The following is a 16606-nucleotide window of genomic DNA, read 5'->3' on the forward strand; positions in this document are numbered from 1 at the left end:
TGTAAACCCTAGCCAATACAAGTGTGGTGACGTAATATTCACACGTACCTCCACAAGGCCGAGACCAACACAGATAAAAAATAAAGTGATCAGTAAATTGGTCGCGGGCGGTGTGGCTTGCGGCTGCGGCTCGGTTTCTTCGTGCGATTGCGGCTTGCGGCTATCGCTTAGTTGGATAATAGACACAGATTATATACAGGCAAACTACGTAGAGACATATTGTAAAGGATTGGTACATTTCTTAAAGTTAGGATGTAGAAATATTTAGCATTTTATACTCTCCGCCAAACTGCTAGTCCGCTCTGAAGTTGTGCGAGCAGGTGTGGTTATACAATTTGCTATGGCGACGCGATTCATTTCTATATTCATAGCGGACTGGTAGTTTTACGCGGACTATACTTTTCTATAATATAAAAGGAGCAAACAATGCAGTCTACTAGATAGTAAGGGGCTACTGCCGGTAATAATCATCTGTTATCAACCCCAGTTACCACACCCTTCAAACCAGAACACAGCAGCGCTTAACACAGAAATAGGTGTGGCGATGGAGCCGCCGGAGTCGAAACACAGAGGGTTCTACCACCTTCAAATCACTTAGTCCATGCATAATGTCGATGGGTGGTAGAGCCAGTAAAATTCGACGGAGGAAGTATCACTGGCATCTATTTCTAGCGTGGAAGGTTCCACGATTCCATGGAAAGGTATGGGTGCTAGCTTTCGTATATGAGGTGACATCTTAGTCCCATAGATTAGTAAAGATACTTCGCCGCCTTGAAATTGAATGAAGCCACAAACAGCTTATTTTAGTAAGTTCTTTTTTTGAATCCTTGACAAATAAAATCATTTTTAGAGAAGATTTACGAATAAATAACTAATTTTCGTAATAATTACGTAATTTACGTAATAAATAAATAATTATTTCAAATATTTTAGGGACAGTTTAGCACGGAGACGTGGCAAAACATTTTTACGCAACCATTTCAATTCTCAAAACTGGGTACATTTTCTTGTTAGGAGTGAGTAATCTTTACTAATCTATGCTTAGTCCTCAGTAATGTATCTGTGATCGACTTTAAGTAAAACCTGTTTTATATGGTGTAGGTAGGTTGGTTTGTGATCCCATGCGACTCACACATACGCAAATAATTGGACTTATAAATACACGCATAAATTTTAAAATCTCACTGTTTTTGTTGTATGTTTAATATGCGCGGACTATCCGCGCCAAATTGCAGGTCCGCTCTGAAGTTGTTGCGAACAGGTGTAGTCATACAATTTGCTATGGCGACGCGATTCATTTCTATATTCAGAGCGGACTAACAGTGTGGCGAGGACTATACGCGTTGTGAGAATTCCCATAGAAGTATGAAACGAGTTGCAGCCCATTAAAGATTAAGCAATCACTGTCGTATAGACATCTATAATCAACCCCAGATACGACACAAGTCTCTATGTGTTTGCTATGTGTAGTGCTAAAACACAGATCAGTCACCTTTACAACCATAAAGGTACTTCGCCGCCTTGAAATTGAATGAAGCCACAAACGGCTTATTAGTAAGTTCTTTTTTTGAATTCCTGACAAATAAAAACATTTTTAGAGAAAATTTACGAATAAATAACTAATACTGCGTAATTTACATAATAAATAAATAATTACTTCAAATATTTTAGGGACATTTTAGCACGGAGACGTGGCAAAACTTTTTTACGCAACTATTTCAATTCTCAAAACTGGGTACATTTTCTTGTTAGGAGTGAGTAATCTTTACTAATCTGTTTACAACATAGAAATACTACTAAATAATAATGTAATTGACCATAAAAATCTGTAGCTATGCAATCAATTTACGAACAATATGACAAGACAATACATAGCCTAAATAACAGTGAATAACAGATAAACGTATCAACTTGTGGAGCGAAAACGAAATAAACAAAGCCTTTGTGTATTGTCCACGTTTCACGACATTGGCGCCTCAATTACTATGGTATAGAAGCCATAATTGCATACAACAACTGACCGTATGAATTATTTTTCATCCGTTATTAAATTATGTATAAAGGCAGTATGTACCAAAGTATGTTTGCGTAAAAATAAACTGTATTCGAGTGGAGTAACGCTCAATTCTAATTGGTGCTTGTTAGATAACAACCATTTTGTTTCGTGATTGATCTGGCTCGCGATTGGCTATTAAATATCTAGTAGCGCGGGAAAGCGCGGCACGTTCGCTTGTGCTGCGTTCCGATTTAAAACAGTATTTAATTTGACAGTAAATTTAAATTACTAATTTTAAGAAACGATATTTATAATACGTAAATAAAAAATATACATAAATCAAAACGTGCTGTGAATAGAAATTTAAAACGTGATATGTAAAATAGTATTGTGGTTGATACCATGGCTGAATGGATATCCGCAGGTGATTAAAAAGTTGTTTATTTGTTTTTTATTGTTTCGTCCTTGGGTCATGGTTCTTAAATGCCAGTTTCCTGTTTCATTTATATTTAAAATAAATAATGAATATTTATTTCCCAATTAAATCTAATAACAGCAATCTTATGTGGTAGGTTAATGACAACTGTATGTAGAACTAGTTAATTGAAGAAGTACTTATAAGGAATTAATTTACACATACCTATATGAACGGATAAGTATTGCCGACCTACTTTAACGTTGTGTTACTCATAAGAAAATTATCTTAAACTCTTCTATCTACGTGTCTCTATATTAGAATATTTTAAGCATGAGCCATTATTCATCATTATCATTATTGTCCTAATATTGGGTCTATAAAGAAAATTGTTTTTTGTTTACCTTAGATTCTGTCCTTTCCGCCAAACTTATTTACTTTTTTTTCATTGTTTTTAACCATTCTTTTCTTTTTTGTCAGTTTTCACGACTTTAATTTTTTTCTTTGCGGCCTATTTTTTTTAAATGATTGAATCAATTTATCTGCAATAATATGCATCGTACAAGAGTTGAAGGCCGCTAACTACTTGAAGCCCTTAAGAGCCTCTAAACCTTATGTTGCATCGAAACTGAATTCTCGCTATATTCAAATTAAAAGGCCGATTTAAAATACATTTTCAATCCCTTTTCTGTTTTAATTTACTGTGCATTTATAATTTTAAAACTGAAGGTAGAACCCTTTGTGGTACGACTCCGGCGGCACCACCGCCACACCTATTTCTGCTTTATAACAGCAGTGATAAGCGCTGCTGTGTTCTGGTTTGAAGGGTGTGGTAAGGCAGACAGACTTTTCCGAGGCGTTCCAGCTTAGTCCTCAGGGGTAGCCGCATCTGTGGCCGACCTCAGGTAGGAATATCTAATCCTATCTGGGATTGATTACAGATGCCCATGGGCAGCAGTAGCCACTTACCATCAGGTGGACTACATGCTCGTCTGCTACTCCTATATTATAAAAAAAACATCAATGTCTTCTCTATATTACTTTCCTGTGTACATATAAAATAAAGTATTAAATATTAAAATTAAAAATTAAAACAAATTACTGTTACATACTAACCGTTCTCGCGACTGCGGACGAAGCCGCGAGCATTCAGTATCTGTTCAATGTTTATAAACACACTCACATCATAACCGGTAATATGTATACAAGATATGAATAGCGACACACATTGAGTACTTAGTCTTGTAATATAGAAGAAAACCTTATTACTTATAGTCATAGATTAGTAAAGATTACTCATTCCTAACAAGAAAATGTACCCAGTTTTGAGAATTGAAATAGTTGCGTAAAAAAGTTTTGCCACGTCTCCGTGCTAAAATGTCCATAAAATATTTGAAATAATTATTTATTTATTACGTAAATTACGTATTTATTCGTAAATTTTCTCTAAAGATGTTTTTATTTGTCAAGGATTCAAAAAAAGAACTTAAGGTAAAGTCACCTAATGCCGAGGGGTTTTGAAATTGGCACTATATTCCGTGGTATTTACAAAAACGGCTTTTATAAACTATTTACCAACTCATTTTTAATAAAAGGTATGTTATTTAATAGATAATTTATCGCTCTAATGTCATATGGCTATCGTAATAGTATTATGTGTAAGGTTTTTTAAATAATCGCATAGTTTTGCATTAGTGCCTCCATTAAACGTATGCTTCATACATTTTGGGTCTTTTTCACGTGAACGTCACGATTTCTCAAATAGTGATTATTTCAATAAATTTGCATGTGTGTGATAGTGTTTCGATAAAAACATTATATTGATTATATATGGAATCGATAACATTTAAATATTGTGCCCATTTCTTAACAGATAAGAGTAAAAATAAGTTTAAAAATACAGCGGCATTAGGTGCCAAATATTTTGGGCTGTCCCTTAAACCGAGGTATACCACGGAATAGCAATTTCATAGACTTGTTTTTAATTTCAATTTTTGTAGCTGTTGTAATAAATAAGCACGTCTTGCTTCGAATTTGACAAATTTAATACTCAATTAATATCGAAATCATTTTCCGTGGTACTGCATTGTACTGCATTACCTAATTATATAATATCAAAGATGACCTATCTATGTACTTTCCTAATTTCTTCTATGGCACAACTAAGGAGAGAAAATGAAGTTCATCCAGATATGGATGTAATATTGAACAAGTATTGTATATTATTATGTACATATTTTAATAAAGCATCTTTCTGTCTCTAAATTGTGTAAAAGTCTTTTATTATTTAATAATCGGAATTTGGAAACGTGATTTTTAGTTATGAAACGCTATTCCGATGTATATAAGTCGGAATTAGGTTATATGGGCACATTAATCCGCGGCATAACCGCAAAATACTATACAGGGTGTTTAAAGTTTTCATCAGTTTTGAAGAACATTTCTATTGTTTGTATCAGTAATTCGCTTAATCCTAATTAATGAAGAATTAACAATCTTATACGATTTTAATGGATATTTAAATAAGAACTAGAACATTTTACGACGTTTTCATTTGATTAAATTATTCAAAATGAAATAATTCTATAAACCTCATGACGGTATTCCATATTATTATTATTATTTATGGTGTACGATAATAAACCTTAGTAAAGTGCACGAAGAAGAATGTCCAAAATTGTATTGCAGATACACGAATTGACTGCAGTTTAAAAAAAATACATGATATACATTAGTAAAATTAACCAATCATGAAACTATACTATAAAAAAGTTTTATTTCGGCAGCTTCCCTTTAATCATAGCTAAGAACACTTTTGATAAAGCTACTCTTTAACTAATAAAAAAAAAATCGAAATTGAAACTAAATTCAATAAATAACATTTATTTTTACACACCATGTAGCTGTCGTTCTATCTCTTTCACTCCCTTATTTTGTATACTCGGAATTAGGAACCAAATACATCGGAATAAGGATTTTTACATCGGAATTAGGGTTTTCTGCCTTGGTTCATATTTATTTAAAATACACATTTAAATCAATATTTAATCGTAAAATGTCGAGTCTATTTCAAGAGTACAGATAATAAAGCTTCTGACAAAATTATCTAATTCATTATTAAGCCGTAGCAAATGCTTAATATCTGACGCTCTTTCTAGTTTTGGTGAAAATACCGCGGAAATAGGTGACTTTACCTTACTAAAATAAGCCATTTGTGGCTTCATTCAATTTCAAGGCGGCGATGTATCTTTACTAATCTATGCTTATAGTCCGATTAACTTTTCGGTGCTAGTGTCAGGAGCTACTGGACTCCAACTGGACTCGTGGCGGTCCTCCACGGTTCGGTTTGCACGGACGTTCTTGCCACGTGCTAGATGTGGAATGAACTTCCTTCTGAGGTATTCCCGGAGCGCTATGACATGGGGCTCTTCAAAAAAGGTCTGAAAAGAGCTCTCATACAAAGCCGGCGATGCATTAGCCACTCCTCTGGTGTTACAAATGTCCATAAGCGACGGTGACTGCTTTCCATCAGGTAGCCTGTCTGCCTCATCGTTAAGGCATAATTATAAAAAAAAGCGCCACTGGCCATCATAATGTTGTCAGGCTGTTAAAAATACCTAAAAAGTGGAATGCTTTCTACACTCACAGCCTCACACTAGGTTTCCCTGTATCGTGGATGCTATGGACACACAAAGACAGACACAAACACCCAGACCCAGAAACAGAAACCTAAATTCATTATTTAGTCTGTCTGGCTGGGGATCGAACCCGGGACCCTGCACATGAGCGGCATGGCGACCGTTCCGCCATGCAGGTCTTCTAAAAAATCAACACTTAAAATATTATTACAAATGTGTAGTAGTTATGTGAAAAACATATTTAATTTTAATCTATACTAATATTATAAAGAGGAAAACTTGATTTGTTTGTTTGTTTGGTTGTAATGAATAGGTTCAAAAACTACTGGACCGATTTTAATAATTCTTTCACCATTCGAAAGCTACATTATCCACGAGTAACATAGTTATATTTTATATGAAATATATTTGATAAATAGGTTTTGAGGCGGTACAAAGTTTGCCGGGTCAGCTAGTTTTAAATAATATAAGTTCTACTTTTTAAGATAGTAATTTTATCGTATAGTACCAATACGCACTTGACCAGCGCGGTGGACTATGGCCTAATCCTCATTATGAGAGGAGACCCGTGACCAGCGGTGGGACAGTGACGGGTTGATGATGATGATAAATTTTATTAAATTAATGTAAAAACTAATACTATCTGAGGTTGATTTACCATGAGGTGGAAGATGGTAGAGCCCGTTGTGGTTCGACTCCGGCGGCACCACCGCCACACCTATTTCTGTTATAACAGCAGTGTAACTTCTGTGTTCTGGTTTGAAGGGTGTGGTAAGGGAGACATACTTATCCATCATCATCAGCAACCCATTACTGTCTCACTGCTGGGCACGGATCCTCTCAGAATGAGAAGGATTAGGCCATAGTCCACCGCGCTGGACAAGTGCGTATTGGTAGACTTCACATACCTTTGAGATTTTTTTTTATAAATCTCTCAGGTATGCAGGTTTCCTCACGATGTCCTTCACCGTTTAGCAAGTGATAATTAATTTCTAATACGCATATAACTTTGAAAAATCAGAGGTGCGTGCCTGGGATTTGAACCTCGGACCCCTGGATCGAGAGGCCGAGTTTCTTAACCACTAGACTATCACTGTCATACATATCTTAGTCTAGTCGCAGTCCTCAATGGTAGCAACGTATCTGTGGTCGACCTCGGATAGGAATCTTGTCTGTGATTGATTACAGATGTCCATGGGCGGCCGTAGCCACTTACCATCAGGCAAGGCAAGACTGCATGCTCGTCTGATACTTTCTTTAAAACACAAAATAGGTCAAATCGCTATCTTTTAAAGATAAGTGTTACTAACTCCACCTAAAAGATTAGCAAAAGATATATACTTACATAGGATAAGTAATCTTTACACTTACATAAAAATACCTTCCGTATATTACTAAACCGCTGTCTGTCCGTCTATCCAGGGCTCTATCTCGTGAACCGTAATAGATAGACACTTGTTTTTTTGATGTGAAACATCTATAGCCGCACGTAAAACCGATTTCTGGCGTGGCGACGCATACGCTATACGATGGTATATACTCGTATATACAGTCTATATGCAGTAGTGTGTACGGTGTGGCGACGCGTCGCCATGCGCAATCGACCACTGATTAAACGAATTAAGTAGTCACGATTTGAAATAAATTCGTAAATTCTTGTATTTAAGGAAAATAAATGTTTATTCAATAAATAGTCATCGTTATCTGGAAAAAAATCGTAATATTTTATTTTATCATTATGACATATTTAGTTCCTATCACAATATGTTCTTTTCTGCATATTACTTTTACAAAATAATGTCGATGTTTCACATCTGCCAGGCGTCCCGTGACGGCTCACATTTTTTTTTTTACAGAGTACGTGGTCACTATAACAGTAATAGTCTATGCAGCCATAAAATTTGTGGCAGGATTGGAGTCACAGGATAAATTTTATTAAATTGGACCGCTTTTTTCAAAGGCGTTTTTTGTATATTTTAGTATTATTTGTAAAGTCCGGCGTATCCTCTCCGCATATACCAGGTTTTCCCATGAAAATATCTGACACGTGCTAGTCAGACTCGACGGTTTTGGGGGTCATGACCCCTGTGACCCCCTCTCCCGGTATCTGGCCTCGTGGTAGAAGGATAGAGACGGACATAGCAGAAAGCGGAGAGAGTAATAGATTTCCGTTTCTATCCTTTGGATACGAACTATATTTTAATGTTTGTCAAGTTGACTGTATGTTTTGAAGGTGGTAGAACCCTTTCTGGTTCGACTCCGGCGGCACCACCGCCACACCTATTTCTACCTAATAACAGCAGTGTTAGGCGCTGCTGTGTTCCGGTTTGAAGGGTGTGGTAAGGGAGACAGACTTTTCCGTGGCGTTCCAGCTTAGTCCTCAGGGGTAGCGGCGCATCTGTGGTCGACCTCAGGTACAGATTACAGATGATTACAGATGTCCATGGGCGGCAGAAGCCACTTACCTTCAGGTGGACTGCATGCTCGTCTGCTACTCCTATATTATAAAAAAAATGCTCGTTTAATTATTTTTTTTAAAACAATATCGTTATCATAAGCCCTAGCCCTACCCTAACTGACCTAATTTTAAAATAAAGTCACGATTACGAATTATCAATTACCCATTGGTTTAAAACAGTTTACTCGATAACTTCGTGGAAATAACATTATTTGTGGTCAGGTGAGTTTATTATTTATATTTGTTGATTAAATGTATTTATCATATAGATTTATCCTTGAATGATATCATATTAACCTACCAACTCAGTTTGAAATAAATCTTTTATTATGAAATATCGAAATTACAAGATAATATTGACCAAGTGAGAGGCAAACTCGCACACGGAGAGTTCCGTGTCACCAAATTTTCATTTATTTTTTGTTTTTATTATATGTTGTTATTGTAGAAGCCATAGAAGTGATGGCATTGTGAAAATTGGTTTACTATTCACCTATTTAATATTCAATTGATAAAGCGAAAATATTCTTCCTTAGTTGAATTCTACCGATTTTTTTATGCTTACAACATTATCTCGTTGGATAGAGAGGCTAATTTTCTGCCCGAAGTAAGTGCCAGCTCTATGGTCATTCGTTGACTCTATCAAACGGTTAAACTTCAAAGCAGTGATAGCCTAGTGGTTAAGAAACTCTGCCTCTTGATCGAGGGGTACGTGGTTCAAATCCCAGAGCCACCTATAATTTTTCAAAAATTATGTGTGTATTAGAAATTAATTACCTATCACTTGCTTAAACGGTGAAAGAAAACATCGTGAGGAAACCTGCATACCTGAGAAATCTTAAAATAAGTTTTCAAAATCTACCAATAATTTGTCCAGCGCGGTGGACTATGGCCTAATCCTTCTCATTCTGAGAGTAGACCCGTGTCCAGCAGTGGGACAGTATTGGGTTGATGATGATCAAACATTTGGACAAATGCTTGAAAAATAACATTAGATATCCATGGCCCCATAGTTTCAACACCAAATGGCAAGACTTAATATCCTAAGAACTATCTAGATCGCGTATTAGATCTAAAGTAGATCTTCAATTAAACAATACCTAATTGTTATACGAGATCCACAACCTCTGACCTACACTGCCCTATATTGTCTAAGTAGTTAAAATGAATAAAATTCCTTTTTGAACTGCCTCCCGGGTTTGTGATTGTTTGAAGGCTGTCTGGGAATTATCCGGGAGGTTTAGTGGTCCTATCAACTTGGGTATTCTTTTTAATATAAGAGTAACAGACGAGCATGCACCTGATGGTTACGGCTACCGAACATGGATATCCGTAATCAACCCCAGATGAGATAGGTTAGATTCCTACCAGAGGTCGGCCACAGACGCGCTACCCCTGAGGACTAAGCTGGAACCACGGAAATGTATGTCTCCCTTACCTCACCCTTCTAATCAGAACACAGCAGTGCTTAACACTGCTTTATTAGGCAGAAATAGGTGTGACGGTGGTGCCGCCGGAGACAAACCACAGTCGGTTCTACCTTCATAACTCACCTATGATCATAGATGGCCATTTACCATCAGATGAACTGCTTTCCAACTCTTCGATTTTATATAAATTTATGTCAGCCTTTTTATCATGTTATTAAATACAGACTTAGAATTTTGAAATATTTTTTTCCGATGCTTACGTTTAATAACGCACTTTTTTGTTGACAGATGACAACTGATTCAAAATGGCTGCTTCCGGTGATATCGAAATCGCGCAAGATGGCGGACTGAGTAACATCAGGTTGCATCCATATTTTGTTGCTTTAATGTAAGTATTTGAATATTATTTTTTTATTTACAAAGGTTTTCTGACATGCTTCTTACTTTATCACCACGTTTTTATTAGCTTGGGTTGTATGTATGTATGTATGTATGTATGTATGTATGTATGTATGTATGTATGTATGTATGTAACGGAATCTTTGTACTCGATTTTCACCCACTTCGAACGGTCCGATTAATTTAAAATTTTGAATACTTATGAAGAACCGATGACAATACACGATTTTAATAATTTTATCTCATTCTCCTCATCAGGATTAATTAGAAGTTTATGAACTTTTCAACACGACATAAAGAAACTAGTTTATTGTTAACAGCGTTGTAAGGAATTAAAAATACAATGAACTGTGGAGAAAATAGTAAAATTATAGATTATTATAGTAAAGATTACTCACTCCTAACAAGAAAATGCAACCAGTTTTGACAATTGAAATTGTCACTGTCATCTGTTCATGTTTGAGAAATATTAAAAATATGTAATTATTAGAGCATTTACGAATGAAGCGATATTTCTCTGCACTTTTTCTTCGATTTCATGTTGTTTTTGCACCACTTAACTGCTCATTTCGGCATTGTTCCGCGTAATACCATGACAGTCGGAGACGTAATGGGAAAACAGTCAGCCATTTTACGTTTATGACTTCCTTCAATTACAAGGCGCTGAGATATCAATACTAATCTATAAGTAAAATATATAATTTTTAAAGTTTCACTTCTGGGGCATTTAGGAAAAATGATTATTGACGAGAGATTTTTACAAAATCGACAGAAAGATAATGACCCGTTTGGCAGAGCGGTCACCTAGCGGGCTGACGCGCAAAGGGTTCCGGATTCGATCCCAGGGTAGACAGATATCTGAATGTTGAATTTTCTGGGTCTGGGTGTTTGTGTATTCGTCTTTGTGTGCGTTCATCGCACCTATGACGTAGGGGATCCTAGAGTGGGGCTGTGAGTGTAGAAAGCGTCTCTCTCTTCAGTCTTAACAATGGCGTTGCAGCATTAGACCAGAGTTTTATTATTTTCAAATCTAAGTCCTTATCTCACTAATAAAATTTATAAAAACTAAGTAGGTTAAAATGTGGGCGGAAATCGTAACTAAAATAATTTTATTCAGTCACCGTAGAAAACTTGGCATTGTGTAACGAATATTTTTACGTAAGGTTTATTTTTAAAAAATTGTGAGTTGTCATTATGAATGGCGGTAAAATTTGTGAAATATTTCAACTTTATATAATTTAATTTTATAATATAAACAGAGGCTGTCAGAAATGATTAAAATTACGCATTTGTAATTATGTAATTAATGTAAACAATTCTAATTAAATTTATAATTATGTACATAAATACGAGTATATTATAGGTACTTGGCAGTAAGGTTAAGGTTTTGTGACCTTCTGTTACTGGTATTAAATAAAAAAAATAATTAGGCGGGAATTTATTTACAGATAATTAAATAATTTTAAATATCTGTAGGACAATGAAAGTAAACAGAGTTCGAATGAAATAAAAGACGCCGAGGTCGTGATACGAGGTCACGAAATAATATTTTATTATTTATTATTATGTACTAATTATGTTGTTTTAATGGTATACACGAGCCTAATATCTTGTAGGAATGGCGATTCTTTCCGAAAAAGATCGATTCTTGAATCGATTCGAATCAAAGTGTAACAAATCGATTCACAAAAAAAAAAATCGACGCCCAAAGAATTGATTCTCCAAAAATTGACCTTCGATCTTTTACGCTAAGAAGGGGCGAAGATAGCGAAAACAGACTGAATAGATCCATTGCTGGAGATCGATTAAAATAATCGATATTATTGGCCCAAAAGATCGTTGCTTAATCGATCTCAGATCGCCATCCCTAGATCCTAACCTCAGGAGTTGCAATGCATCTGTAATCGGTTTCAGGTAAAACTTGTTCTACATGAAGTTGGTTACAGAAGGATAAGGCATTGACTTACCATCACATTTATTTTCAAGCTTTACCATAGATTAGTAAAGATACTTCGCCGCCTTGAAATTGAATGAAGCCACAAACGGCTTATTAGTAAGTTATTTTTTTGAATTCATGACAAATAAAAACATTTTTAGAGAAAATTTACGAATAAATAACTAAAACTGCGTAATTTACATAATAAATAAATGATTATTTCACATATTTTAGGGACATTTTAGCACGGAGACGTGGCAAATCTTTTTTACGCAACTATTTCAATTGTCAAAACTGGGTAAGTACATTTTCTTGTTAGAAGTGAGTAATCTTTACTAATCTATGAGCTTTATTTAGAATATTTTTTGTTATAGCGGCCACCGTTATGCATACCCTGTAAAAAATCAAGTGTCTATCTATTATGGTTCAAGATCCCTGTGAAAGACGGACAAACAGCGGAGGCTTAGTAATAGTCCGCGCCAAACTGCTAGTACGCTCAGAAGTTGTTGCGAATAGGTGAATTCATACAATTTGCTATGGCGACTTACTAATCTATGTGGCGACGCAATTCATTTCTATATTCAGTACCCTTACCATGAGTTTTCAAAACATCCCACAATTTTACGTTACGTTTACTCAATCCCATATTCTGTTCCATTTGCTTCAGAAGACTGAGTAAACGTAACAATAAGTAAGTGCTCAAGTCTTTCCGTCTGCCTCACATGTTCGCAAAAAGGAGAGACAAAACATAAAGCGCCATTTCGTCAATTTAGACATTTAATGTTACGTTACTGACACTATAGTTCTGTTACAATCCGCTAGGGGCGCTGATTGGAAATTGTATGGGCAAATACGTAAACAAATACCAAAACAGTCATATTTGTCAAAACGTAACAGCTCATGGTAAGAATACAGAGCGGACTAGCAGTTTTACGCGCATTATAATAGGGTTCCGTTTTACCCTTTGGATACGGAACTACAGAACCTTATAAACCACGGCGTGCTCATCATGTAACATGTACGCAAATACGTTATTTATATAACATAATGAAATTGTAGAAGCCATATTAAGCATCGATGTTTATGTGATTATTTGCATCACCATTATGTAATGTTTTAACGTTTTTTTACGTCATAAAAACGTGTGATTATACATAACTCTAATGTATTTTTTGTACTTAATAATACGAGTATGCAGACCACCCGGTAAGTGGCTACTGCTGCTGGACATCTATAATCAACCCCGGATAAGATAACAGTGAGGTCGGCCACAGATGCGTTATTACCCCTGAGGACTAAGCTGGAATGCCCTGGAAAAGTATGTCCCCTAACACACCCTTCAAACCAGAACACAGCAGCGCTTAACACTGCAGTTATTAGGCAGAAATAGGTGTGGCGGTGCCGCCGGAGTCGAACTACAACGGATTTTACCAATTTCAAATATTATCCAAAAGTAAAAACAGCATCAAACGACTAAATGTGAAAAGTGTTTGGTAGAATCCATCGTGGTTCAACTTAAAGGCGTAATCCCACACCTTTTTTTGTTAGCGAGGGGGAAACCTTCAAAAGGTACCCGGTGCCGTGGGAGCGACACAGGGTTATGTGGGACTCTTACCGCACTAACCCCCCCGGTGGCCGTCCTCGGCGCTGCGTAGAGGATTCCGGGATCTCCAACGGAACGCAACCGGAGTCCTCTTAGCGCCCCGTCGGGCTCCGTCCACGTGAGCTTCACGCTCGCTACACCGTCTGGTGTGTACGACGGAATGCGACCACACATACCGCCGTCCTTCCCGGGGTCGCTGACTGGCAATTCGAGCTCCCACTCTTGCCACCCGCAACCCCGGAAACCCCCTTTTAGTCGCCTCTTACGATAGGCAGGAGATACCGTAGTCCTATTCTACTCCCGGAACTACAGGGACGAGGTTATAAATCTATGCTTACTTCCTGATTATTCAAAAAATACACACGTACCAAATTGTTCAAGATTTCATTTGTGTCACCACTACCAGAGTGCCACTGTTTTAAGGAATCGAATGGGAATCGAGCGAAAATTTAAAACAAAATTATTTCGTTCGTGTTGTTCTCAACTACGACAAAAGAAATTCATTTACTATGAATAAAATGTTACTCATAGATTAGTAAAGATACTTCGCCGCATTGAAATTGAATGGAGCCACAAACGGCTTATTTGTAAGTTCTTTTTTTTAATTCTTGACAAATAAAAACATTTTTATATATATAATTATAATAAATAATTAATAAATAATTATTTCAAATATTTTAAGGACATTTTAGCACGGAGACGTGGCAAAACTTTTTTACGCAACTATTTCTTGTTAGGAATGAGTAATCTTTAATTATCTATGATGTCAGAAAATCAGAAAATATACAAACAATACAATTTTATTGTTCGTAGAATTCCAAAATTACGTCACGTCAGTAATTTTAGAACACGTGCGAATGAAGATGAAAGTTAAAATGAAATTGTTCGCTTGGAGACTTGCCATTTTCAATGTCATCGGGTCTTTGACCTGACTAATGGCGCGTGATAATCAATGTTGCCATTTATAAATAGCGAAGATAATATCTAGATAAATTACATGTAAATGTTCGCTCGATGTTTAATATACTTATTTTAAGAGAATATGCTATAAAAACGCCTATAAGGGATTCCAGGGGGCCTACCACCATCTTTTAAAAACCATCATAGTTCAGGAAAGTTTCATTTCAAGATTGCCTCAACACTTTTTTTTCGTACCACGACCACCTTAAAACAATTTTGTTTTATTCAAACAATATTTCTGTATTGTTACTTGCAATATATTCTTTCATAATCATCAACATGTGCCATAATACGTTTATATCCACTAATAGATTTTTTTATATAAATCTCTCAGGTATGCAGGTTTCCTCACGATATGTTCTTCTTTTTTTACCGTTTTGCAAGTGATCATTAATTTCTAATACGCATATAACTTTGAAAAAAACAGAGGTGCGCTAGGATTTGAACCTCGGACCATTCGTTCGAGAGGCCGAGTTTCTAAACTATTGGGCTATCTCTGCTTTGTCCATGGACACTGACGATTTATTATTAAGTGGACAGAACATCATTTATTACTTTAATCTTATAATAACAAAAAAATGTGAGCCGTCACGGGACGCCTGGCAGATGTGAAACATCGACATTATTTTGTAAAAGTAATATGCAGAAAAGAACATATTGTGATAGGAACTAAATATGTCATAATGATAAAATAAAATATTACGATTTTTTTCCAGATAACGATGACTATTTATTGAATTCGATTGCGCATGGCGACGCGTCGCCACACCGTACACACTACTGCATATAGACTGTATATATATATATATATATATATATATATATATATACCATCGTATAGCGTGCATGCCACGGCACGCGTCGCCACGCCAGAAATCGGTTTTACGTGCGGCTATAGATGTTTCACATCAAAAAATACAAGCACTCGACATTATTTTAGAAGTGGCAACTTTGGTTATCTATTTGGCGCGCTTCCTCACACGTGTCTAATTGTCAATGATTATGACATTGTAATTGTAGAGTATGACATAATGCGAAAATTACATTGTATATACATTCTCAACTACAATATTATTAATCTATACTAATATTATAAAGAGGAAATCTTTGTTTGTTTGTTTGATTGTAATGAAAAGGCTCAAAAACTACTGGAACGATTTTAAAAATTCTTTCACCATTCGAAAGCTACATTATGCACGAGTAACATAGGCTATATTTTATATGAAATATATTTGATAAATAGATTTTGAGGCGGTACAAAGTTTGCCGGGTCCGCTAGTTAAATATAAGGTGCTTCATGCGAACATTGACCTGTCAATTAGAAAAAATAAATATAATTATTTGGTGAAAATAAATGTAAAAAAAATACTTACAACAACTTAATTTCATGTTTTTATTACATAAGTCCTTTCATATTTTTTATTACTTGATGAAGATATTAAATACGTTTTTCTCTTTTAATTTCGTTGTGTGTCATTACGTAATATAATTATTACATAATTATTATCTTAATAAAAAATATAATGTACTTTATACCCGACTAAATGGCGAGTAAAAAGATTTGCGCGCATGTTTCGTCTTTTTTACTTAAATATCTCTAAATATTTGTGTTATTTTTCTTTTAAAATTAAATTAAAATAAGTATTTCGTAAGTAATAATCTTTAATATAAATTAATTTTATAATCTTTATTTACGGATTGTTACAATAATAATTAATCTGTAATCAAAAATAACATGTTACAAGTGTTACAACGTTATTTTTGATAAAAA

The 16606-nt window shown here is 35.5% G+C and overlaps 1 protein-coding gene across 3 annotated transcripts in view; it reads left to right on the top strand.

The window, feature by feature from the left end:
* Positions 1-2211: 2211 nt before the first annotated feature.
* The window catches only part of LOC140751291 (uncharacterized), a 32669-nt gene continuing 18274 nt past the window's right edge, over positions 2212-16606 (top strand). For 2 of the 3 annotated variants that reach the window (XM_073085185.1, XM_073085187.1), the window contains exons 1-2: positions 2212-2420; positions 10226-10325. In XM_073085185.1, the coding sequence (XP_072941286.1) occupies positions 10243-10325 (83 nt within the window). In that variant the 5' untranslated portion in view covers positions 2212-2420; positions 10226-10242. Of the gene's footprint in view, positions 2421-9829; positions 9841-10222; positions 10326-16606 lie in introns of those variants that run through there. The other variant, XM_073085186.1, reaches the window with a different exon arrangement.

Source organism: Epargyreus clarus, unplaced genomic scaffold (genome assembly GCF_041222505.1).
Source record: "Epargyreus clarus isolate Ecla_fem2 unplaced genomic scaffold, WU_Ecla_fem_2.2 ptg000022l, whole genome shotgun sequence".
Lineage (NCBI taxonomy): Eukaryota > Metazoa > Arthropoda > Insecta > Lepidoptera > Hesperiidae > Epargyreus > Epargyreus clarus.